Here is a 26,125-nt window from a genome sequence, read left to right as displayed (position 1 = left end):
TTCACGCCACCACTCGCTCACTGTCTGGTTGGTACATCCTCAAAGGATGCTGCCCCTGCCACACTCAGCAACAGTGAGCTCAGACCCTTTTCTGCTCAAAGACCCTGGAACTGGAGGACTCAAGTCCGCTGGCTTGAGTGAGCGCTTCCAACCCATCTTGCTGATCCTGCCTGGAGCCCTGTGGCCACGTAGCTTCTCCAGAGCCGCGGCCAACCCAGCTGAGTGGCGGCAGGAACACAGGCAGACCTCACTCACTGAGGACGGTGGCCAGTGGCTGCCAGGCACCTTCCCTGGACATCAGCAAATTCATTCCTCTTAGACAACCTTTTCTTTGTCCCTATAATTATACTGCCCTGTAACATGCACGTTGGGAGAAGGAACAGAAAGAAGACGCCACCCCCAAGGCTCTCTGGGTCCTGCTTTGTCCTACCCCCTCCTTCCGCCCCCTGGCCTCTCTAGGCATCTGTTTCCCTCTTGTTTCCTGACACATGACTGCCCTCCAGCAGCCCCCCAAAGGTACTTAACCAGGATTGCTGAGTACACATGAGTACACCTGTGAGCCTCCTTTCCTATGGGTGGGCATCAAGAACAGAAATGGCTCTCAACCCAGAGTCAGTGCCTCGGTGTAGGCACTACCACCACGCTCCAGAGATGCTAGGTGTGGATTCGGAATCTGGGCTAGATGCTGGTCTGACAGGTTCCATTTACCGTCAATTCTCCACCTGGGCGCTAGGGGGCGATGTTCAACTTCAGGTCTGCGCAAGGAACCAACTAAGCTTGTTAATGCTGTATTAGACTCTTCTGCTCATCAGAGGGTTGGCCTGCAGAGGACAAACCTGTGGCCTATGCATAGACCCGATGTCTGGCACAGGTTTCCAGGAAAAAGATTTCAGCTGTTTGCATGGTGTGACAAAAAGAGCCTCCTCACTGGTAGTAACAGGCTAGGCTAAGGTCTCTTGATGTCACCTTCTATCTAAAGGTTTAGTAATGTAAGGAATATTTAGTTTGCTCAACTGCAGCCAGAGACAATGGTGCAGAAATGCCTGGTGTCCAGAGAGAGGGGCCCAGCGCCACATGAGTACACCCTTTGGGTGGGGCTGGGTCAGGCGGGAGAGCAGGAAGCAGAAGTCACTGGTAGTAATTTTTTCCTGTTACTGTGACAAAATACTTCCCCCCCCCCAAAAAAAAAATCAACCTAAGGATAGAAAAGTTTATTTGGTTCACTGATTGAGGGCATAGCTCGTGGGGGTGGGGCGTGGAGGCGGGAGCATGAGGCCATTGGTCACATTGCATCCACAGCCGGGAAGCAGAGTGGGATGGATGCTAGGGCTCCGCCCGCTTCTTCTTTTTGATTGAGTTCAGGACCCCGGCCTAAGAGTTTGGTGTCACCCGCATTCAGGGTGGGTCTCCCGTGCTCAGTTAGTATCCCTGGAAACACCCTCACAGAGGAGACCAGAGGTGTGTCGCCTGGGTCATCCCAAGCCAGCCAAGCTGAAGGGTCACCTGACTGAATTGCACAGACTGGTGCGTAGAACCCAGACACCCGCCTGCTGGGGGTTAGCCTCCGGAGCCCAGCCAGCCTGCCTCACAGAGCCTGAATTCTGCAAAGGTTTAGGCAGGTCAGGGAAGTTCGGAGCAGGCACCTCCATCTCTGCTCTTCCACTGTTCCCGCCATGCATCCGGCAGTACCTGCCCTCGGGGAGACTGCTCTGCCCTGGCCTCTTTCTTGGGGTTTGCAGAGTTGACATCTTGCTGGTTCCTCTCATGGGACCCAGGTCCCAGGACCCAACCCCTCCTCTCCTCAGACTGTCAGATATGCCTGACCCCATTTCCACGGCCAGCGTGGCAGGGAGGGGCTGGGATGGGGAGCACCTTTGCTCCCCGACCACAAAGCCTCCTGCCCCAGTGTTCACTCCTTCAAGGCACCCCAAAGATTAGATGAGCAGTGCTGGATGTGGGGGTCCATACTGACGCAGGCACAGACATAGCTGTGGGGACCCACCTCAGGGGCCATGGGTAACACAGGACAATGGCCTGTGTAGCAGTTTGGTGATGAGGCTGTGGCTCCCCAGTGCTGCCTTCCTCACTACTGCCTAGAGCAGGCTTTGCCCAGGAGTGGGGAGAAAGGGCCCAGTGCCTACTCCCTACCCCCAAACAGCATGGCCAGTGGACCTTGGGCAGGCTGCACCCTCTCTCCAGGGGTGAGGAGTCTGAGAGCAATTATCTTAATTGTCCTGGAGGGCCTGGGAGCAGAGAGAGCCAGGAGTGGACTGCAGAGGGCAAGTGGCCAGGCTGTTCGGGGAGCAGCTCCAGCCACTGTCAGACCTCCAACTTTCTGTCTGCTCCATCAGCCTACACCCAAGCACCTTCCCTCTCCTGGCACCCCACATGCAGACTGCAGGACACACACTGAGGAAGCTGGGCCAGCAATGCAAACAGAGACCCACAGGCCTCCTGAGCTACAGCCCCTGCAGATGAAAGGGCCTTGCCACTCTGGCTTTATGGAGGACAAGTCATTCTACAGCTGGGGACCAACAAAAGGTTAAGGCCACACCCAGGCTCACTCAGCCATGAATGTGATGGGCCAGTGCTTGGAGTCCTGATTCAAAGGCACAGCCATCCACATGTAAATGCCCAGGCCAGGCTTCCAGGGTTAGCAGTTAGCCACAGGGCCTGGCCACCTCAAAGCAAGGGGGGGGGGGGGGGCGCCTTCTTATTCCATTGTGTCACTAGGACCCAAGAGATGCAGGTGGGCCCACCCACTCCCTGGTGAGTCTAGGGAGCAAGTAGAGGGACCTCCAGGGACAGTGCAGGGGCCTAGGATTAGTAGCAAGAGGAAGAAACAATGATTAGAGCCGGTGACTCCTCATGAGAGGAGGCCAGCCAGGTCCTTCATCAGCCACAGAGCCAGCCCAAGACAGCTTCCCAGAGGAAGCCAGGGAGAGAGTGCTCCGCCCAGACATGCTGCCCTACCACCCCAGCCACCTGGAAATCAGAGGACAAGTGGGTCCTCCCGTACCTGCCAGCCTTTCTGAGCACAAGGCAGAAAAAAACGTCAGAGTTGGCCTAGGCAGCCCAGGGAGCCACATCTCATAGCTACAGCGCAACCCTCTGCTCCTTTCCCACACTGAAGCCAGCCCCAGCCTTCTGCACATGGCCCTGAGTGAGCCCTTCCTGCCAGGGATGGAGCAGGCTCCCTGGAGACACCTCCCCCCCACCATCCAGCCATCATCATAGTGTCTGGCACAGTATACCCCTGGACCAGAGACCCCCCGTCGACGGCATGTAGTCATCTCAGCCCCTGGCTTTACGGAGGACCCCCACAAACGCTGCTGGGGTCAAACCATTTCAAAACATTGAAGGTGGACAAGAGGGCTCAGAGAGAAAAGCCCTTGGTGTGATTGCCTATCGACCTGAGTTCCATCCCTGTATCCACATCAAAGTGAAAAGAGAGAACAGATTGCCCTCACACACAAGCTGTGGCGTGTACACCCACATGCACTTAATGCACACACACACACACACACGCATAATAATTTTTTTATCAATAATTTAAAAATACACCATCAGGTCCAGGTATTGTAATCGCCATAGTTGGTATCACTTATCGGCCCCAGCTCTGTGTGGTGCCTGCGAGGTGAGCTGAGGGAGCCAATCCCAAGGTGCTGATGAAAGCCTGACCTGGGACACCCTCTCTCCTGGGACTCCCTTGAGAGTCCTGTGATGTGGCCAGTTTTCAGCCAGCAAGGTGAGCTTGCTCACCTGGAGCCGTTCGAGATTCTCCCAGCTGGCTGGACCGAGTTGGGTCCACCACAGCAGGCTACCCCACTCCACCTACAGACTCCTCCCAGCCTCCCATCCAGTCTTCAGAAGCCATATGGATGACAGGTCTCTGACGCAGTCCCTACTCTGCGCCTCACCTGTCCTCTCTCCTCGTGCACTTTTATCCCTCTGTGAAAGTGGCGGCCGTGGTACCTGCTGTCGGGGAGACAGGTAGTGGGCTGCCTGATGCCACAAAGCAGGAGTGGGAGCTTCCAATGAAGCCCCCCAAAATATGAGTCCCAAAGGTGCTGGGAAAAGCTTCTAAGCTAGATCTCTCTGACCTGTAGAGAGCTTCACAGGACTAAGTCAGTGAATTACTGTGTCTACAGAAACACCCCCTTTCTTTTTTTTACACAGGGTTTCTCTGTGTAGCCTTGGCTGTCCTGGACTCACTTTGTAGACCAGGCTGGCCTCGAACTCACAGCGATCGCCTGCCTCTGCCTCCCGAGTGCTGGGATTAAAGGCGTGCGCCACCACGCCCTGCCACAAACATCCCTTTTCATCCACTTACACATCTGTTCTTTCTTCATCGGCCCCTCCTTGTCACAGTCTCCTTGCGTGGCACATGACACTGGAGGGTCAGCGCAGCAGGGCAGACACCTGGGTGCAGGCTCAAAGACAGGAGAATGTGGGCCAAAGAATGGTGATTGGCGAGGCAGGGACCCTGACTTGCAAAGGCCTCGCTGAGGATCCAGTATTGAGAACAAGAGAGCACCCTGGGGTCTGAGGAAAGAGCATCCTGCAGAAGAAACAGTGCAAATGATGGGCTAGGAACTAGATGGACAGGGAGCAGCAGGGACATTGGAGCAAAGCAAGCCAGAGACACAGGAGGCAAAGGCCATGGGCAGGAATCAGGGTGCTGTGAGGATATGGGGTTTTACTCCACAGGGGACAGAAGCAGGAAGTCAGGGGGAGAAGGCAGAACCCAAACACTGGCGTGGCCTAAGTGGTTGGATTCTAGAGTTAAGTTTGCTGGGGGACTATGGGCTGTGAATTAGTAGAATAGTCTCTGTGACCTGAACCCTTGGGTTCAGGCTGAGCGCTTGATTCTCAGGGGAAGGGAGAAGGACGTGTGTCCCGGAACAGGAAGGCCTCCAGAGGAGCAGACCCTGTGGGGCGTGACTAGGAAACCAAACTATACAGCCATGTGAGGCGGATGTGGACTTATGCGCAAGGCCTCATCAGATCCACACACACGGGAGACAGCTGTTTCCAACTTCACAGCTGAGCAGACTGAGGTAGAGACGACAGGTCACTGCCCTCCATGGAGAACGGTGGTTTGTCCCAGGAGGAAAGACCCTTGAGAAGATGCCAATAGCAGAGTTGAGATCCTGGGACATTCAGTGATGACATAACTGAACCTCTAAGCCACCAAGTGGGCTCTGGTCACCTCTGAGCATAAGGTCTTAGCATCTGCAGATGGCCAGTATGGTACCCTGGACCAGAGGCCATGGAGTAAATGGGTGGTCCTGGGTGAGCCCTCCCTGCTGCACATGTCCACCTCCTCATGCGGAGGAAGGCTGCGGTCCCAAGTGGCCCTCAGGCCCAGCCACATAGTCTTATCGCTCAAGGGCTTTAAAAAGATGCCCAAGTCAGGGCTCCAGCCCAGGCAGCTGAGGTGACTCCCAGGCAAAGGCAGCCAGGGGGAGTGGAGAGAAGAGCTGTGAAGCTGTGTCAGTTAGTGAAAGTTCTCATCAAATATTTACAGGGGAACTGATCTCTCTGGCGTCTGCCAGGCCACTGACAGGCCCCTCCCTCTCTCCCTCCCCCCATCTCTTCCTCCCCTTCTCCTTCTACACCCTTGGGCCTCCTGTTTTGTTTGGTTTTGTTTGTTTGTTTTCTGCTTTTTCTCCCTTGGTCACCCTGAGTGCTGTATGCTCCCAACCTTTGTGTGGCACACCCACCTCTCCCCAGCCCTCCAACACATCCATCCATGAGCCACTTGCCCGTTCCGATCACCAGCGTGTCTGGTATCCGTGGGTCCCAGGGCTTCTAGACTTAGCTACTGTGCAGCAAGGACATGGGCATCCCCAGCAAGGGGGATTTGCTGTGTCCAAATCTGAGAATAAGAAGGGGTGGCGGGGAGGGGGCAGCAATGTGAGGCATGCATACGCCTTCCTTCAGACCCAGCATCTGGACAGCTGTGGCCTTCCTCAAGCCTTGTGAAGCAAGCCTATTCTTGCTCCCCAAGGTAACCAGCCTTAGCATGGGCCGGACACGCCCCAGATGCTGAAAAAGCAGCTACCAGGGAATAAATGAGAACAAGGCCAGCGTGTACTCTGACAAAGAGGCGCTCCTGCCAGGGAGGGTGGGACACTGAGGCTCAGCTCTGTGGAAGAGAGGATGCTTGGGAGGACCCCACTGGCTGAAACTTTGCCTGCCACCTCAAGGTTGAGGTGGACACAGCAAGGCTGAGAGGTCTGTAGTGCAACTTGGCAGAGGGTTGGAAACAGGAAACAGAGTTGTGCAAGTCCTCACACACACACACACACACACACACACACACACACACACACACACACACACACACACACACACACACCACCTCACTTAAGTAGGTTCTCACTAATGAAGTGTCTGGTACTGCACGCCACAGAGGAGTCCGTGTTGAAGAGACATGTGTGGAAGGTGGCTGCCCCTGTCCTTCCACCATTCTCATCAGAGTCACTCAACAAGGACGTAAATTCTCGCTGATGTCCCTTTGGGGGTTGGCTACAGTGGGAGACACTACCTGTCCTCCCAGGTGATGGGCCTCTGTGGCCAGACAAAACTAAAAGAGTACCTACCCAGAGGGGACTATGCCTCAGAAGTGTCTGCCTCAGGGGACAGAGAACGTGCACCTGTCTCTTCTTGCCTGCAGCTGGCTGTGCAGGACAGAAGCCTCCCAGTTCAAGGAAGGGCTCCTCCCTGATCTGTGCCTCCCGTCTGCCTGTAATGAGTTTTCCTCACAAGTACCCAAGAGGCACGGGGTGGGGCCCAGACCTGCATCCTCAGCTTTCAGGCTCCCTGCTAGTGCTGGCACTGGGAGACCCAGGGACCAGCTCTGAGAGTCACTGCAGAGGCCCCACTGGGGGTAGGGGTCAGCAATGAGGGGTGCTCACCACTGCTCATGTCGGAGCGGGGTGGGGGGAGTCGGGGAGCGGGCAGGAAGGAGTTTTACGGGGATCTCAGAGACCTTCTGGCTGTCGTGATGCTGTCACAGAAGGGGCGGGGGGCGGGCACGGTTCTGGTCCTGTTCGATCGAGGTGAACCTTCTAGAGGGAAACTAAGGTTTGGAGCACTTTGGAAGGAGTGCAGGTGGGCTGGCCGTGGGGAAGAGGCCTGCTGGCAACGGAACAGGATGCTCCATGAATAAATAGATGGTGATCCATATCCAGGGAATGCTGGTTTTCAAGGGGGTGTTATTGTTAGGGGACACCAGGTGGACAGGGCAGAAAGAGGAAACCACATTGGTTCCTACAGCTACACTTGAGCCTGCAACGGTCTTGATAGAAGATGATTGGCTTTATCAATCTAGGTGAGGAAATGGAACTTTGAAGTTGCGTGCTCATGTCTGACAAGTGACCACTTCAGACCCGGGGCTCCCGGCACCTCTACCCTGGCACAGGGAGCCCCATCCTGAGGATCCTGGGAGATGCCACAGGAAGTAGTGTGTGTAAACCACAGAGCCTGAGTTGAGACAGGAGTTCTAACCAGGGCTTTGCTCTCTCCACCTACAGGGCAATCAGGACGCCACGGCTCCACCTGAAGCGATGGCCCAGCCCTACCCCCCTGCCCAGTACCCCCCTCCGCCTCAGAATGGAATCCCAGCCGAATATGCCCCGCCTCCGCCACACCCCACACAAGACTACTCCGGCCAGACCCCTGTCCCCCCAGAGCACGGCATGACCCTCTACACACCAGCACAGACGCACCCTGAACAGCCGGGCACTGAGGCCAGCACACAGCCCATCGCTGGAACCCAGACAGTGCCGGTAAGTGGCCCTGCCCACAATGGCCAGACCAGGACTGTGGGGCAGGGTGTCCCCAGTACATTCCGGCTGTGCAGAACTTTCTAGAAAGGACCTCTAGGTACATAAGAAGGGCCAGGCTTCATTGCTGGGCATTTGCCCCCAGAGATCCTCACCCCAGTGAGCCTGCTTCCAGCCCCAGTCTTCAGGTGCTCCTCCTCCGACACGAAGGTTTCCTGCAGTGAGCATGTACCACAAAGAGACCACAGAGTAGGGTAGTGACCTCCCTCACCCCATCTGGGAGGTGGGATGTGTGACAGTGGCTGCTGATGTCCTGTTGAGGGGATAGGACATGAGAGCCAGAGGCCCGGGCTGCCTCAGGTCTCAGGAGAAAGCAGGAGTGGGCGGTGGGCAGTGGGCAGCTGTGGAGCTGTCTCGGGTTGCAGGCCCTCCTATCATTTCTAATCACTTGTAAATCTACCTGCTTGGCTGCCCTCCAATCAGATAGCTTCAATTACGCGGTTGTAATGCAGCTCGGGGCGAAAGTGCTGAGCGCTGCACTTCTCTGATTCCCTCATGGAGAAAGGAGTGGGAAAACAGAGCCGCCTGGGTGGGCTCTGTCCTGAAGCCCCCATCCAGCCCCTGGCTGCTGCTCCAGCTGCTCAGGCCTCTCCTCTGCCTCTTCCCATCCCTGTGGGCCTTCCCCTCCCTTGCTTTGGCTTTGGGTTCATCCACCCATCCCGGCTGGCTCCATCTCAGCGGCTGGCTGCCTGCTGGCAGGGCCTGGGCAGGAGGCCAGCTCGCTCTTCTCTCCCCAGGCAGAGTGGCACCACCCTGGCGTCTCCCCAGGGGCCCTCCAGCTGTGCTCCCTTAGCCTTACCCCCACATCCAGCCTGGCTCCACTGATGCTGCATAGACCCAAATACTGGTCCTCTGCATGGGCAGGGTCATCCGGCACCCTCTCCCAAAACCCTCTCCGGAGAGTCTGCCCACTCGCTCGTTTCCTGGGCTGCGCCTGGCCTTATCCCATGCCCAGCCAATGCTCTTCCTCCCTACACCGGTACTACCTGCCTGAGGTTCTGTAAACCCAGCAGAACCCACATTCCAGTGCAGGACTTCTGAGCCCCCTGTTGCAGCCATCTCCTCTTCCAGCTGTGGGCCACAGACTAAAAAGGCTAAACCCCTGGATGTCTGGCTCCAAGTCACGAAGTCCACAGCCTCCACATGCTCAGGATGGGCTGAGGTGACCCCAGAATTAAAGACGTTCACCGGAAATAAGTCACAGCCATATGGCCCCGGCCCTTCTCTGATAGTTATTAGCAGACAAGCCCCCCCCCCCCCGGCTTGACCAAACCTCTTATGAACAAATGGCAGTGGGGGAGTTGGGATGGAGGGAAGGTCTCCGGTGAGCCATGGCACTTCACCTGGTGGAGAGCTAAGTCAGTGTCACAGATGGCATAAAGGAGGGGACAGGTAGCTTTATAATACAGCAACAGAAACCAGCACTGAGGCCCCTGGGCACCTGGGGCTACCAGACAGACACAGCTAACAGTATCTGAGTCCACTGCTGTGCCCTGCATGACACAGGCTAAGTGCCAGGCACTGAGGCCATTCTGCAGCGCAGAGAGGGTGTGACGAGCCCTGTCCTTTGGGTTTCACTAGTCAAAGGCAGAGATGTCAGGAAGCTGGGGGCTGGGGAGAGGACTGGCTTCCTGGGAGCGTCCTGAAGCAAGCTGAGCTCTGAGGCTTGGTACCCAAATGCCTCCTGAGGGTCGTGGCTATGCCAGAGAACACCGGAGGCCCGAGGAGCTCACAGCCTGGACGTCCTCCTCTCTGGCTGGAGCATTCGGGTCCTTTAAGGGTGTCAGGATCATCTGTCTATTTCACAATGAGGACAGATCTGCTACTCTGGACTGGGGAGGTAGAGGATGTTAGACTCGCAAGAAGGCAATTGAGGGCTGTCCCCCGCCCCCCAAGAATGCCCAGGTGCCTTGATCTCTGATGCTGGAGCACTTGTCCAAGCAAAGCTACCCACCTTGAAGGGAGATCCGTGGAGAACAGGGGAGCCCTGTTCTAAGATGCCAGGAGCTGCTTAGCCCCTGGAGGAGCTGCCTCCCTCAAAGAAGATGCCTAACTGGCAACAGACCCAGCACTTGCTGACCAGGTCAGGTGTCACCAGCCTATTGCTGTGGACATTCAGAGGACTTTTTCCACTCCCTCTGACCTCCTCTGGGCCTTTCCATAAGCAGTCTGAGACTAGGATGGAGGGGTACCAGGATGGCAGGGAGGTTGAGCTCACAGCTTTAGTCTTGACCTATTTCTTCCACCTTGCTTGGGACCTCCCTTAGTATGGCCACCAAGTGCCTTGGTGTCCCCCCCCCCACTTCTCATGTGTGTTCCCCATTATCCTATGTACCACATGGACACAGACACCAGAGTGGGCCCCTCTCCCCTGAGAGATTTCCTCCTGCTGGTGAGCAGTGCTGGTCCACATTCACACCTCACTGGCAGCAACCACTAAGTCAGCTCTAGAAGACTGATCCTGCCCCAAGCCCATGGCAGTACAGGAAGTCTGTTTTATCCTTGGCCTGAGGCTGATGTACAGGAGAAAGCAGGTGACCCAGCAGCTGACCTATCTGCCTTGCATCCTCTTGTCCCTCATCCCCTTAGAGACATGCATCCTAGGCCTTAGCTAAGAAGGCTGCCCATGTTTTGGGACAGGGTCTCTATGTGGCCCGAACCTGCTGTATCCAGCAGCCCCCCCCCCCCTTAGGAGCACTCCCAGCTCAGAATTGGGGGTCCCTGTTCCTGACAGCTTAGGACTCTTCTGTCCAGACAAGATGCCCAAAGACTCAGCAATAGACAGGTGGCTGAGCCTGAGGGACCCAACCATCTGTTATTCCCAATAGCCTCCACCCATCAGGACCCTCAGACATCCTTATGCCGACGTCAACAGTTTTGTCCTTAGCCACCCCAATGACTTTCATCCCTGGTCATCCCTGGGACTGCTCCTTACTGTTGCACAGGAGACCTCTCTCCTGTGTCTGGAGATTCCTTCTGAGAGAGGCCCTCCTCCCCCCGCACCTGTGATCCCAGCAGGAAACCTGGAGAGCCCCGAGCTCCACACATGGATTCAGAGTCTCTTACCATCCAGGGCCACCTGCTGAAGGCTCTACAAAGTGTTAAGTGCCACCGTCGGTAGGGCTACAGGGAGCTCTGCAGCACACATAGGGTCCTGCTCACAGGTAAAGGAAACCCTCCTCAAGCGCGCATTTGTGCACCCAAGGTCACATGTGTGCCAGTGCTGGGAGCCCAGAGGGCACATACCCAGTCCTTACACGGAGAGAGGCTCCTGCAAAGACTGATGCACACCTGGGAAGTGCCACGGAAGTGCCACAGAAGTGCAGGCAGGAGGCAATGCTGTGCTGAGGGGTACAAAGCAGCTTCTTTCTTCCATCAGTAATTAAAGGACCCTGGCTCCGTGGCTGCTGAAAGGCAGCAAGAGAAGGAAAGAAGTTTGAAGATATCAGCCCTTAAACCAGGCCACGGTCGCTCTTCAGTGGGACGGCTTGCCAACCTAAGGGGGGCGGGGGACGGCAAGTCAATGCCGTTAATCAGCTGAGAGCGAACACTGCAGATGTGTGGCCAGGCCAGCCAGCAGAGCCATGGGGTGGCACTCAGCATCCAACAGAAACACAGAGCCTGGGGTTCTGAAAGACACTCAAAAGAAGAAAAGACCCATAGGGGCCACATGCAGAAGGCCCCTCCCCCAAGCCACTGGCTGTCCACCTGAGTGGCTGGTCATCACTCGAGTACCCCTCGGGAGCAGGAGGAAGAGTGAGAGGCTGCAGAGTAGTTAGCAGAGAGACGCCAAGGGCCAGCTTAGCTTATGCCACATCAGCCAAGCTTGGCTCTGGAGCAGCAATGGGGTAGCCAGGTCCCTCTGCTGCCTGAGGCCCTCTGAGAATCCCTCCGCCCATCCTGCCCAGGTGGCTTCTCAACTCTGCCTTAGCCCCCAGGAGCTGGCACCCAACCTTGAGTGGGTAGAGGTGGGAAAGCGGAAGGGTCTGTGATGACAACTGGCCCATGATACAGCACTGGAGAGACACTGGAGCAAAGCCATGAGTGTCCTGGGAGAGGGACCATGGTAGCTGTTTCCTCTCTGCATCCGAGGATGGACAAGCAAAGACAGGGAGGGAAAGCAGATCCTCTTCTCAGAAGGAAGGGTCAGCTAGGCACCTGCACCACTGTGGCCAATGGCAGGAAAACCTTGCCCCGCTGAGGGGCCAGAGAGGTGTGCAGTTACATTAAGGGATTTCTCTGTGCATTTTGCAGTCTTATAAGCAAGCACTGAGCCCATTTACTTGTCTCTGTACACTACTGAGTAGGGTAGAGGAAACGAAGAAGCTCCTCCGACACCCCAGCTTCCATAGTACAGTCTTGTGGCCCCTTCTCTGGCCAGCTTGCTTAGGCAGGAGTTCCTGAGCTAGAGGGGCCACCTGGCCATGCTCATTGCTTCCCTCTGCTGGTCAGAAGTCAACATTGCAGGCCCCATACGCAGGCTGGATTCCTCCAATCCAAGAGGAAGATGACTTAATTAGGAGAGAGAGAGAGCCACCTTCAGCTGCCTGCTATTTGGATTCTGCCGGGAAGGAGGGAACTACACCTGCCGTTGGTCTCCATTATCACAGGCTGCCTGGGCTGTTTTGCCCCTGTCCGGGGGTGGGGGTGGGGCACAGTCGTCCCTTCAGAGACTAGCCAGCGTTCACTTTTTGCAACAACACTGAGAGCAAAGAGGACGGCAGTGGCACTGAGGGCCGGAATCCCTCCAGGAGCCCCAGCACACCCCCTGGAAAGCCAGTCAGCTCCTGTAGAGACAGCCTGCTGCATACCAGACCAGAAATGCCCCTTCCAGCTCACCGTGGCTGTCACCGTGGCTGTTTCCACTACCTGCATCTTCCTGCCCGAGCCCAGCTTGATTCCAGCTTGCCAAGCCTGAGGCTTCTAGCCACCCAGTGCCCCCTCAGGAGCACTAGCGAGGCCAGGTCATACCTACAGCTCCACACATGGGGCTCAGAAGACACACATCTGCCCAAAAGTGTTCAGACACAGGTGGTTGGCTTTCTGAGGCAGACCATGGGGCTGCCCACAGGACTGGGGGAGAGGGGAGGGGGGCTCTCATGTCCACAGCTGTGCCACGTGTTAACTTCCTGGTGTAGCAAGGCAAAGTCGCATCTACAGGACATGCGGATTGACTCTGCATCCTGGAGGACTTCCAACCCCACCCCAGCTGCCACCCGGTCTCTAGGAGCCATCATGGGGCCGTCCGCTCTGGTCGCCCAGGGCCCTTGGCTGAACACAAGGATGTAAGGGACATAAAGGGACAGGGACAGTCAGAGAGCCGCTGAAGCCCGGAGGGTCACCCGTTGCTACTTAGCCACAGTATGGTCTGGGGGAGGTTGTCCATTTGTGGCACCATCCTTTTCAGCTACAGCGAGAGCTATAGCAATACCCAGGTATGGTAGCCTTCCTGACTGCCCTGCCTCCAGCAGACCTATACCTGTGAGCATTCCTGGAATAGCGTCTACCCTGAAATAGCCTGAGAACACCAAAGCTTCCTGGAAGCCCGTGGGAAAGGACTTCTCTGTCTCTCCCATCACCCGCCCAGCAGCTGCGTCTGCTCCCTGGGCCACAGTGGAAAACGCAGCCACGGATACTCCTCTCAGCACCACCCAGCACACACCTCCACCTCTGCCCCAGGTCGACTCAGAGTTCAGTGGACAGACTTAAGGTGATCGATCCCCTAAGACCTGAGGGGCCAGAGGGCTTTGGGACTAGGAGAAAGCCACTAGAAGGTGTGTTCTTGGCCTGGTGTGGCCACCCCGCTGAGCTCAGCGCCACTGGGAGAGCAGTCAGCAACCGGAGCAACAGCGAGAACAAACCCCAAGGCAGGAGCTGGGGCACCCACCCCTGTGTGTGCCACCTCAGAGCCCCCATCCTGGGCACAGGGGCTTAGGGATGAATGGAGCGCTGGAGAGACTGACTGTGCTCTGTGACCTGCTATAAACCTCAAGACCTCAGTCGTGGCAGCTGAGGAGAAGGACTCTGCCATCTCGGTCCAGATGCCTTCTCACCGGCCCGTACAGAGGAAGTGCTCACCAGTCGGCCTTGGCTGCTGGAAACGTGGCTGAGAGAGAGCGCCAGACCAAAGACCAGCCTCACTGAGGATCTCTTCACAGGCTGGGCCTCAAGCATGCTCCTACACGAGCTGCAGGGGGCTGGGTTTGAACCGAGTCCTGTCAAGCTGTCTGCCAGCCAGTGTTGGCATCTAAATAAGGACAGACTATGCGAGACTGACCCTGACAAGTAGAGTGGCCCCGGGGTTTCTGAGTGAATTGGAGTGGCTGGAGCAGTGAGCCGTGGGAGTACATGGTATGACATAGCAGCACCTTGCCAACACTGTACCCAGGAAGCTTGTCCCGAAACCAATCCAATCCTGACGCCAGAAGGGCCCCAACTCCCAGAACTTCTTTGAGAGCAACAGTAGTCTCGGGCTAGGAGGCCACTGAGGGTGGAAGTCGGTAGGGAGGCTTGTGTTGAGGGAGCTCAGGGCAGACCTGGCCAAAGACGACTTAACCTGGTCTGGCAGGAGAGCTGTGATTTGTCAGTTACAGTCAAGGCATGAAGGTGTGGCCTCGGGTTGCCATTTGAAAGCTTGGGAATTGTGCACCCGGGTTCTCTTGGGGATCGCTGGCCCTGGGGGTGGGAAAGGCTGGGGTGGAAGGGATGGGTGGGCCCACACAGTCTCCGGGGGAGTGGGGGACGACCTTATAACTCGTCTTCTCTCCACAGCAGGCAGACGAGGCAGCACAGACGGACAGCCAGCAGCTCCATCCTTCCGACCCCACGGAGAAGCAGCAGCCCAAACGACTTCATGTCTCCAACATCCCCTTCCGGTTCAGGGACCCCGACCTGCGGCAAATGTTCGGGGTGAGTGTGCGCACCCCAGCTTCTCTGCCCTCACCCCGTCATTGCAGAGAGCCTATGCCAGGAGGAGGTAGGGTCCTTGGATTCCTCTCATCTGAGTCCAGACAGTTCACCCCTCTCAACCTGTTGGCAGAGCACAGGAGGGGGTAGGACTTTGCTGAAGGCCACCTCTCTAGAGTCAAGTGATCACCTGGCTATCTGCCAGAAATCTGCACAGCACTCCCATGCCACTTGTTTCCAGGGGACGTAGAGTCCCCTGGACCCCAGCAGCCTACCTGGGGCCAGATTACTGCTTTCCAGCAGAAGGTGCCTCCCGGCCTTATGGCTGCACCCTCTCCTGTGTGTCTGGGGACAAGGTTTGCCTCTTCCAGGCTGATGTCCTAGCTCCCCAGGGAGGAGCAGCTTGCAAATACAATTGATTAGAACCAAGCAGGCAACAGTTCCATTCCGAGGTCCTCTGGGTTTGGCCCTAGATTTTGCACTGCTGAGCTGCAGGCCGGGTGGTAGGTACCCTTGCAACCCCATTCCAGGCTGCTCTGGAGGCTTGCCTTGGCCTCGAGCACCAAGTCAAGTGCTGGTGTTTGTGGGAGGTGGGGTTGCTGTGATGAAGGCGGCTGGGCTGGGGGCATATGGTGCAGATTCCTGAGCTCCTGGGCCTGCTCTGGCTACAAAGAACCATGTAGCCTGCCTCTGCTCCTCCTCCATCTCTACCCTGGCCTCCGCTCCCCTCTCTCTGTCCCACACCTGCCCCCTTCCTACCACAAAGCTTCAACCCTCTGCTCAGTTCTTCTCACACAACTGGGTTAAACAAGGTGTCTCTCAACGGCCCTATCGTGACCCCAGAATTGCAACTCCCCATCTTGGGGGTGGGTCTCACTGGACCAGTGGGACAGGCCTGATTCAGAAACTTCAGACAAGGGGGTTCCCAAGCCCTCTTGATCCTGGGTCTTGGGGAACTCTGAACCTCTCTGAGCCCAGGCCCCTTAAGTTAAATGGCTGGCACTATGCGTAATCGGTGACCTGGGCTCTCGCCCTGCACTTACTCACAGGGATCCTAACAGACAAACAGAAACCAAGTGTCATATTTCTGGGTTCCCCTCCTCTCAGGCCCTGCACACAGGGTCCTCCTACTTGGCCCCCCAGGCCCCCCAGGCCCTCTTGCCCTCTCTCGGGGATATGCAAGGTGAGGGCGCCCCCATCAATTGCTGGCCCAGGTTTGTGATCTCACTGACCGCTGAGAGAGACACTGCTGACAGTGCAGACTACTACAGGCTAGCTATGGAGCTGGGAGGGGCATGCCGTTCCAGCAGGAGGCCTGGGTTCCAACACACAAGCCATTTCCACAGCAAACAGTCCTGCATCCCAGGAGTCACCCACCCACCCAGTCCTATCCAAGGTCCCTGGTCCCTTCACCCTAGCATCTTCTGCTTGCCAACTCTCACCCTCCTCCCCATCTTGGAGGGGCCTGAAGGTCCCTTATCCTAACCACAGCTCCTGCTCTGTCGCTCTGTCATCTCAACTGCCATTTCCTGGCTCCAGCTCAAACAAACCCTCCCCTTTCCAACATGCTAGTTCTGGAAAGGCCTGTCGGTACATTGAGGATGGCACTAATACCTTGGGCATCCCACCCCCGCACCCCCCAGCTGCCCCCACCGGTGCTATGGTACCTGTCCCTTAAGAAAGACAAAGGCCTCCAGAGGAAGAAGGGGAGGGCGTCCCTGGGGTCCTCTTTCCCTTAGCCCAGTGGCATCATGGGAGTGAATGGGTAAGGCTGCGCTGTCATAACCCCTTTCTCCTGTCTTCCACCCCTCCTCTCTCTGTCTCTGCAGCAATTCGGGAAAATTTTAGACGTGGAGATCATTTTTAACGAGCGGGGCTCCAAGGTGGGTGCCGCACAGAGGCTGCCACCATTACAGCGCTCCGGCTGTAGGTCCCGCCAGGCTAACGTGTGAAATGTGCGTTTCCTTCCTGGAGAGCTTCGCGCCCCGCTCGCCCGCCTGCCCGAGGACCCCTGAGCCACACGGGTGCTTGTACTCCCTGCTCTTCTGCCCCCCACCCGCCCCCAGCTGTCTGTTGTTGCTGCCAGGCTGCCTCTCCTCTTTTGAGCTGCCAGGACCTCCTGCTTGCACCCCAGAGCCCCACCCCCACCCCCCCAGCCCTGGGCCTGGGTCCCCAAACCCACCCAGCCACTCACCCCTAGAGCCTGGAGGCTTGCGGGAGGGGCTGTGGGGTCTGTAGACTGGGAGGGCACCTAGCAAAGATAAGTTCTGCTCCCCTCTCCAGGAAGACACACACAGCAAAGGTTGGGGGGGGCTGTTCCCCCATGGAGCCCAGCCTCAGCCCCTTTCCCCAAGGTGGGGTTACAGTGGCAGATGTGGCCCCTGGCCAGGTTAGCATCTCTTTGGCCTGGAAAGTATCCAACATGGTGAGCTTAGGCTGGTCTGAGGCCGGCTACCAGCTGCCCTTGCCTGGGGCCAACCCCACCCCCCAGTCCGATCTCCTAGTGCTGGCACCAAGACAGACTTCTGACACTGGGGGCTCTCCTTCACTCACCTGACTTGCCCCCCTCTCTCTCCCCATTCTCCCCTCCCCCTCCTCTCCTCCCTCCCTCCCTCCCTCTCCTTCCCTTTTCTCATCCTGTCCTCCTGTCTGTCCTCCTCTACTCACAGGGTTTTGGGTTTGTAACTTTTGAAACTAGCTCAGATGCTGACCGAGCCCGGGAGAAGCTGAATGGGACGATCGTAGAGGGACGGAAAATTGAGGTGCTCAGATAAGTGTGCGGCGGCAGCAGGGCAGGGAGGTCCTGAACAACATGCCCCACCCATGGGCCCCCCCCCTCCACCAGCCCGGTGGCTGCTGCCCACTCTACAAAGAGCCCAACAGGGGCCTCCAAATGGAGGAGGGGCTGCCCCGAGGACCATCTCCCACCCATCGGCTTTTGGCTGAGCCTAGCACCTGTCACCCGGGCCAGTGGAGGCTTGAGGCTCCCTCTGATGTCTCCGTCTCCAACCTTCCTATATCCTTCTCTCCCGGAAGAGGCCCATCCCCACCCATACGCGTGAAGCCGGGTAGTCTCCTCGCCTATGGGCCGCCCTGCCTGACCCTGACAAAGACAGTCCTCTCATCAGGCAGCCTTAGCTGCTGCCTTGTGGAGTAAAAGCAGAGCTGATAACAACTGGCAGAGCTGCAAGGGTCACCCAGACACCCCACTTCTGCCCCTTTCCTCCTTGTTGATTCCTCAGTGTGGCTTTGGGGGTCCAGAACTGGGCTCCCCTGGTAGGCCTGAGTTACAAGGCATGATGGCTAAAAGGGGCCCGAGACCTGCAGGAGATGAAGCGATGGGTTCTGAGATCCCTCACCCAGCCCAGTGCCCAGTGGCTCAGAGGCCGCTGCCCGGGCCTCTAGGCTCACACACACTCACACAGTGTATAGGAGGCTTGTGGCCCAGACCTCTTTCTCAGGCACTGCCTGATCCATTCCTGCCTCCCTTACTTCCATATGGGCCACCTCTGTCCTCTGCGTCATTGTCCTCTCCCCAGGCAATCTGACGAGGCCTTACAGCCCCTAGGTTCTGTCGTTCTAATGCCTCCATCACACACCTTGCCCTCCAATGGCCCCATCAGAAAGTTCCATGCTGCAGAGGGAGGTCAGAGACCTGCCCTGGGAAAAGGGAGGCTTGTTCATGGTGGTGGGCATAGTGATCTGGCACACACAGACCTAGGAGGGCCTTAGCAACTACCTGGGGCCTGACCTGCTGGCCAGCCTCGGGCTATCTCCGAGTGCCTCCGCTCACTGGAACTGCTTCACGAAAAGCACTGGTGTGGGCCTGGGTCCTGGATCCAGCTAGACAGCAGCTTAGGAACCTCGGTTGGCCTTCCTTCCCAGAGGCCACACCCCAAGGGTAAAACCAGGGGGGCTGAGGGTCTACAATGAAGCTGGCATGCTCACTCTTTCTCTCTGTCTCTGGACAGGTCAATAATGCCACGGCCCGGGTCATGACCAATAAGAAGCCTGGGAACCCATATGCCAATGGTGAGAACCCAAGACTCCCAGCATGCTTCAGGAGCTGGGGCAGAAGCCTGGGGAACTGAGGCAGCAGGAGGCCAGCCTTCCTGGGTGCTAAGCCATTGTCCCTACCTGGTATCCCCACTTTCCCACTTCTGTCCTGTCAAGAGAGCTAAGACAGACCTGGGGTAACCCTACCCACAGAACTGGTATCTCCAGTCAGAGCTCCTGAGCTTTCCCAAATGTCCATGGCTCCCAGAGACCATACAGACAGGCAACAAGTGCAGACAAATAGTGGTGATTTTCCTGGAAGAGCAGAGTCGAGTCCATTGGGCTTTGTGGTCTAGTGTGCTGCCCTCATTCACAGTACACATACATAGGACAGGCAAGGAAGGGCCAGGGGCCTCAGTCAAACTTCTAGACCTCTCTGAACCCCAGCCTTTCCCCCCCTGAGAACAGGAACATTAGGGCTTGGGGGAGTATGGCTCAGTTGGTATATCATTTGGCTGGCACGGACAGAGCCTTGGGCTCCATCCCCCAGCACCGTATAAACTGGCGGTGGTGACACACACCTATACTCCCAGCACTTGCAAAGTAGAGGCAGAAGGGTCAGAAGTTTAAGGCCAGTTTGCACTACATGAGACCCTAGATCCACTGCCTAGGGCTGGGGAATGACAAATGGCATCTATAGGGGCCACCAGAGCTGGGGTCATTGTAAGTGAGTGAGATGCTGACAACGAAGTGGAGCATGTCAGACTTTGAAAGTGTCAGCTACACCCCCAGGCTCCCAGCTGGCCTACACTGTCTGCTGGCCTGCATGGACTCTCCCCCTCGAGTCTGCCAGTGCTGGTGGCTGGCTCTACAGTGAGGCTGCTAGTGATTGCTGCTCTGCCAAGTAAGAGGTCTGCCCTGAGGGGAGCTGGCTGTGTACCAGTGCCATGTCTAGCTCTTGGGGCCTACTGGGGAGCAATTTTCTGTAGTCAAAGGGTATGCATCCATAGACAACACAGTGACCCAGCACTGTGTGGAGGTCGGATGGTCCACATCGCATCTGCCCTTGTCCCCAGTGATGGGCTATATGCAAAGTTGGGTGACACACTCCTGCAGGCAGGACATGGGGCAGAACCGGGGCATGGACAGACAGCAATTGGGTGATAGTGGTGTGCTGGTTAGGTTTTCTGTTATTATGATAAACACACCTGACCCCACACAGCATCCCACTCGGTCACATCTTCACCCCCATTAAGTCGATAAAGTTGTCTTCTTTTAAGATCTGGATGCTATGGCAGCCCTAGAACTTGAACCTGGTCCTATGCAGGACCTCGGCCACAGGCTCCTAATTCTGCAGTTTGGGGTAAACGGCCAGAATGATCTAGCCAGTGTTAACATCTGCGGCATACGAGCCACCCACGGGCATCTCAACTCCCTGGACTCTGGCCTAGGCCACAGGGGCAGAGCCGTGACATCCGCTAGACGGTCTGTCTCCGCAGTGAGCCACCCATGCTGAGGAGCTGCTGTCTGCAGCCACCGCATGAGCGAGCGTTCTGGCGGTGAAGGAACCGCTCTGGCTTCTATGGCTCTGCAGGGCTTGGGTGGTCCCAGTAGCTGTGGCACAGCACAGCCCCCTACCTTGAGCCACACCACTGTTGGGTAGAACGGGAGAGCTAAAGCATGTGCTGCGCCCAGCCCCAGCCAGCTCTGTTCCTCGCCGGCTCCTCAGGGTAATGATGTTGGTCGGTGTCAGGAAGCGAGGGAGGCAGAAGGCACTGCGCATCCTGCTGTAAGAGAAGTCGCGCTTCAGTGGTTCTGCTTGCCAGGCAAGAATCCCAGGGCTTCAGAGGGACAGCCCTAGGTTCACTGTGGCATGGCCAGGAGGGGCTTTAGCTCATGGGAGCCTTAACATTGAGTCTTCTGAAGCTCAGAAGTTAGGAAGGTTGGGGTCCCCATTGCAGGAAACAAGCCCGTCAGGTTTTATACCAGGCCTCCTGCCTGCAGTGGACACAAACAGTCTTCCAAAGAGTGGGTCCTTCCTCGGGCTGTCTCTGTCAGCTTGTGGGGTTCAACTGAAGCAGAGCCAGCAGGCAAGAAGACATTCTCTCAGACAGGCAAAACTGACAGACCAAGGTGCCCAGGGCCCCTGAGACACGATGCAGCCCCGCTCTCCTGTTCCAGATGGTTCCAGAAGAACCTGGAAGGGAGCCTAGGGAGAGAGGGACCCAGAGCAGCCCCAGGCCCTGCTGTACTATGATCCATCCTGGAAGATGAGCTCTTGGGGTAGATTTCCCCACATTTCTTCCCTGCTAACCTTAGCTGTATGGAAGAGTCCAGAATCCTGGCCAGTTTAGACACAAGGTGGGAACCTAGTGGGCTGAGGGCAGAGAATGCTTATTCTCAGAGAGGTGGGTAGAGGGGGTCTGGGTGCTCCACTCGGATGTCACCTGTCACCTGCCACCTGCCCTCCTGCGGGGCTGTTAGAATTGGGGTTAGGGATTACCCTCTCGCCAGCTGGCCAGTGGCCCGGGTCCTCTCTGTCCCCCGCTCAGCATGCACGCAGATGAGGACCACACAGATGACAGCTGAGTAAATGAGGAGGGTGGCCTAAGCCTTCTCCACCTACCCTGACATGTAGCCCACTGGAATCCAGATGGCTTCTGGGAATCGGGGCTTTGTTCCTGAGTCCCGGGGGGGTGGGGGGGGAGGACTGCCCATCTGCAAGAAGGGAGAGGCAGGGGTGCAGAGTCCAGTTGGAGTCCCAGGGAGAAGCCAGGAAGCCCACCTGGCTTGAGGGTACAGGTTAGAATCCCACTCAGCCACACACACTCATATTACCAGTCTGTCTCCAAGTGTAAAATGGGGAGGTGACACCTGCCTGATGTGTGGTGAGACCCTTGGGAGTTGACAACAGTCATTAAGGCATGCTCCAAGTACCCAGAACCTATAAACATTATTATTCCTCTTTTAACATTGCGTGCGTGCGTGCGTGCGTGCGTCGTGCGTGCGTGCGTGCGTGCGTCGTGCGTGCGTGCGTGCGTGCGCGCGTCCTACAGGAGGACTTGAGATGAGAGGACAGAGGGTAGGACCCATCACTAAGGGAGGGGTGCCCCAGGAACCTCAGAGCTTCGGGGAGACTTTCCAGACAGGAGGTGAAGAAAGACCCCTAGCAGTGAATCCTTTGTCCCAGTTGTAGGTGCACTTTCAAGTCACGTCTCCCCTTTCCATTGTACCCCAAACTTCTGATGCCCCAGGAGCAAGCTCGGGGAGGCCCCAATGCAGGGAGAACCCAAGAACCCAGGCAATGGGCCAGAGTGGGGATGCCTGCCATCCTTCCTGTAGCAGGTGGCTGTGGGGTTGAGGGAGAGGGACCCAGGTCAATGTCTCACCTCCTCTGTCCATGCCTGGACAGGGTCCTGCCCTTTGCAGCAGGCACGCCTTAAAGCACCCTGTCTGCCTAGCTACTTTGGGGGGGGGGGTCCCAGGCATACGCAGAGGCCGCAGTACGCTTGGGAAGCCAGCGGTTATCTTCTTTCTGTTCCAGGCTGGAAGCTAAACCCTGTGGTAGGGGCAGTCTATGGGCCTGAATTCTATGCAGGTAACAGTGGGGGAACCGGGCGCAGGCGGGAAGGGAGGAAGCGGGACAAGTGGGACCGTGGCCCCCTCTTCACCTTCCCCCACCCTGACTCTCTTATGCGCCTTTCTGCAGTGACCAGTTTCCCGTACCCAACCACGGGCACCGCCGTCGCCTACCGGGGTGCACACCTGCGGGGCCGGGGCCGTGCTGTATACAACACGTTTCGAGCTGCACCACCTCCACCCCCCATTCCAACTTACGGAGCGTGAGTACCTGGAGAGGGGAGGCTGAAGGAAAGCCAAGGGGCATGGGAGGTAGCCCTGAGCAGCGAAGGGGGCGCGGCATCCCGTAGAGGACTGTGGGGCAGGGCGGAATGGTGGGGGCCTCAGAAACAAGCACTGCAACCGCCTGCACTATCAATATCACCTCAGGGGACACCTCCAGAGCTCGCTTAGCACCAGCACGTCATCTGAATGCTAAATGGGGCATGTGTCAGCCCTTGGGTCCAGCAAGGGCCTTCTGGGAGCCCTCTCTGGTCCCTTCCCTGGGGTCCTCCCCTCTACTGCTGAAGGAGACCAGCTGCCTGGGGGAGAGAGGGAGGATAGCAGGAGTGGGCTGATGGGCCCCTGGGTTCTGGGAGAAAAGAGCTGACCAGCAAGGGTGTTACTCTATTGTTATACCAAACAGGGCACTGGAGCAAACGCTTGTTAAAATGCCAGTCCCGTGGGCGGGGCTGGCACCGTGCCCCCTCCCTCCTCAGCAGACACCGGAGCCGGCCTACCCCACCTCTCCAGCGTTCCCACCACTCTCTTGTCCGTTTGCTTCCAGGGTCGTGTATCAGGATGGCTTTTATGGTGCTGAGATTTATGTAAGTGTAGCCCTTGGGAGGGAAGGGGGCAGGTCCAGCATTCTGTATATGTCCGTGAGAAGTCTGTCTGTCCTTTCGGCCTCGCTCCCCCTGCCCTATGGACTCGGTGCTCGAGCACCAGTGCACGCAGAGCATGGCACCTCTAGAGATGCCAGCACATCTCAGCCTGGGTAATCTGTCCTTAGCATGGTCGTCGCTAATGGCTGTCCCAGGAGCCCTATCAGCCGAAGGTATCCGGCTCCATGTGGCAGGGGCTTGTAAGAATGGCCCTCTCTCATTCCTAATCATGCTAAGATCATCACCTAAGGACATCTGTAGCCAGCGTGGAGGCCCTGAGAGACCAGAGGCAGGCCCCAGGTGCTGTTCTCTCTGGGTGAGGTCCTGTGCACCCCACCTCTCCCTTTGAAACTACTCATCCTGTTCTGTGGCTCTGAACCCCCATTGGACAATTCCACACAGCAAGTGTGGCTGCACCTTGGCCCTGGGCAGCTGCCCATAACTAACTACCAATTGTCTGAGACCAAGGCATTATCTGAAGCGATCCCTTCTAGGCCCCTTCGTTATCTCTAGTGTCCAGCGTTCAAGTAGTAGCTGGTCTGTTGGTGGGTGTATGGGCACTCGGTGTGTGCCAGGACAGCATGCAGCCAGAGATATACTTGACACACATTAGTATGCACTGAAATTACAAATGGTTGCGAGAACAGATGGAAGGAAGGAAGCAAGCAAGAAAGCAACCCTGCCTCATTTTGAGCAGTGAAGTCCTCAGATATCCTGACTACAGACCAGATTCCCAGGCCACGGTGGCAGAGCAAGGTCTGCAGCCCTATTAAGGGCTTGGCCCTGCTGGGTCTGTGGCCACCATAGGTTCTCTGGCTCTGCCTCATATCCTGAGTGAGCCTCACTAAGTCCATCTGCCATCTCTCCTCCCCACCTCCCCTGCAGGGAGGCTACGCAGCCTACAGATATGCTCAGCCTGCAGCCGCAGCCGCAGCCGCAGCAGCCTACAGTGACAGGTGAGGCTGGAAACCGCAGGCTGCAAGGGGATGGGGTGGGGGTAGGCACTTTAGGGGTTGGATCTGAACAGACAGGAAGTCTCACCCACCACTCAGGACTTGTAGGTACCTGTGCCTGGTGAGTGCAGGGTCTGGAAGGAAAGCAAATCCAGACTGAGCTCAGAGACCCACCAACCAGCAAGTCCCTGACTGGTCACGTCTTTTAGCTCATGTAGCAAATAACACCTGTTTCTCAACCAAGGGCTCTCACCTACAGGAGGGCAGGTAGGAGCCTCTATTTGGCCTCTGGAAACAACTGTGGTTCCAGTTTGTGCTATCCGGGAGCACCGGCCCTCCCCACTCTGTTTGGGTCAGATAGTTAGATCTGCCTACAGGGAGCTAGCACTCTTGTCCCTATGCCCCCTGCGGCCTGGGGGCTGCCTGGCCCCTCCTGTAGTTGGTGGGACCCTCCAACTCATGCCTTCCATACAGTCTGTTGCCCCACCTTGCCAAATGTACATGACGTGCAGGGCGCTATGACCCAGGCATGTACTGTAAGAATTTGTCGCGGCACAAATTAGGCAACCGTGGGGCGGAGTGCCACGTCTTGGGTTGTGGTGTTCCTGGTTCACACTCTGTCTCTTTCTTCTTCTTTCAAACTCTTCCCCCTGATCTCAGCCTTAGTTTTTGCTGGGGACGGAATCACACGAACTAAGCAGAATGAAGAGGGTAGTCTGCTAAGTTCCAGAAACTTCTTTCCAAACGACTGGGAGGGGGCCTTGTGAGAAGGGGGCAGGGAGGTGGGGGTGGAGGGGGAGGCTGGTCAGCTGGTGCCTGCTTCAGCTGCCCCTCTCTTGCACCCTGCCCTTCCCTGCGCTTCCTTAGTTACGGCAGAGTCTATGCAGCCGCTGATCCGTACCATCACACCATCGGCCCCACAGCAACCTACAGCATTGGAACCATGGTAAGAGTGGCTGCCAGCGACGATGATGAGACCCTCCCTGTCATGGGATGGGCAGGATGAGCCTGCAGGGAGGGTCTGAGAGTTGACTGTTGATGGGGAGGGGCTTGCCCGGGAGGCAGTCCAACCCTCCTTAATGACTGGACCGCTGGGAAGCCATAGTGTTCCAGAGCCCAGGGACCACAGTCCTGTCAAGACTCCTCCACTATCAGCATCAGGAAAGCAAAGGAAACCCACCAAGGCCCTTCCTTCCTGCAGTGGCTACAGAGGCAGATGTAACTCATTCCTCCTGTGAAGTGTCTGAGGCTAGCCCTTGCTCTCTCATCTTCACTTGGCAGGGGGGCTAAAGTACAGCAACTCTCTTTCCAGACCACCCTGGGGGTCCAAGGATGTGGTCCCCAACAGGGAGGGAGAGTGGGCAGGCTGGCGTGTCTGTGTGCATGTGTGTGTGTGCATATGTGTGTGCCCAGATGTCAACACAGCCCAGCCCCTCTGTGCCCCAGTCTGTGTCCAGTGCCACCTACACCCCCAGGGATGTTGATGTGTGTTTTTAGCTTGGCATCCAGCATCAAAGATGAAAACATTTGGGGGGGGGGCAGTAAAGAGAGAGATGGCTGAGAGGCAACGTGGATTTTTTTTTTTTCCTACCTCCTTCGGTTTTGATTATTCCTTTGGAATTTTTGTATTGTTGATTTTTAACAAGCCCCAGACATGATGAGCAGGGTGCGGGAGGCTCTAGCTAGCAGGGTGCCACAGCCATACAATACAGGAAGAGACCCAAGACTGCAGCCCTGAAGGCCCAGATGCCTGTACAGCTCAGCCTCCAGGCAGCTGCTACCTCACAGCTGTGCTTGACTCATGGGCACCTCTTGCTTATGGTTTACTTTTGAGGCTTTGGAAGCATTCTATAACTTTTTCCTCCTGTATTTGCCACTTTCTCCCATTTCCTACAAAGCCTGGGGGTTAGGGTAA

General features: G+C 56.9%; 1 protein-coding gene across 6 annotated transcripts in view; it reads left to right on the top strand.

Annotated features, from left to right (window-relative positions):
• The window catches only part of Rbfox3 (RNA binding fox-1 homolog 3), a 307,520-nt gene that overhangs the window by 279,343 nt on the left and 2,052 nt on the right, over positions 1-26,125 (top strand). For 2 of the 6 annotated variants that reach the window (XM_051159162.1, XM_051159161.1), the window contains 10 exons: positions 7,542-7,796; positions 14,625-14,762; positions 16,589-16,642; positions 17,429-17,521; positions 18,731-18,791; positions 22,300-22,353; positions 22,465-22,597; positions 23,020-23,200; positions 24,143-24,213; positions 25,078-25,156. In XM_051159162.1, coding sequence (XP_051015119.1) covers positions 7,575-7,796; positions 14,625-14,762; positions 16,589-16,642; positions 17,429-17,521; positions 18,731-18,791; positions 22,300-22,353; positions 22,465-22,597; positions 23,020-23,200; positions 24,143-24,213; positions 25,078-25,156 — 1,086 coding nt within the window. In that variant the 5' untranslated portion in view covers positions 7,542-7,574. Of the gene's footprint in view, positions 1-7,541; positions 7,797-14,624; positions 14,763-16,588; positions 16,643-17,428; positions 17,522-18,730; positions 18,792-22,299; positions 22,598-23,019; positions 23,201-24,142; positions 24,214-25,077; positions 25,157-26,125 lie in introns of all 6 variants that reach the window. The other 4 variants (XM_051159168.1, XM_051159163.1, XM_051159165.1 and 1 more) reach the window with 4 other exon arrangements.

Source organism: Acomys russatus, chromosome 16 (assembly GCF_903995435.1).
Source record: "Acomys russatus chromosome 16, mAcoRus1.1, whole genome shotgun sequence".
Taxonomy (NCBI): Eukaryota; Metazoa; Chordata; class Mammalia; order Rodentia; family Muridae; genus Acomys; species Acomys russatus.
Note: the sequence above shows the minus strand (reverse complement) of the source record. Positions and strands in the feature narration are given on the sequence as shown.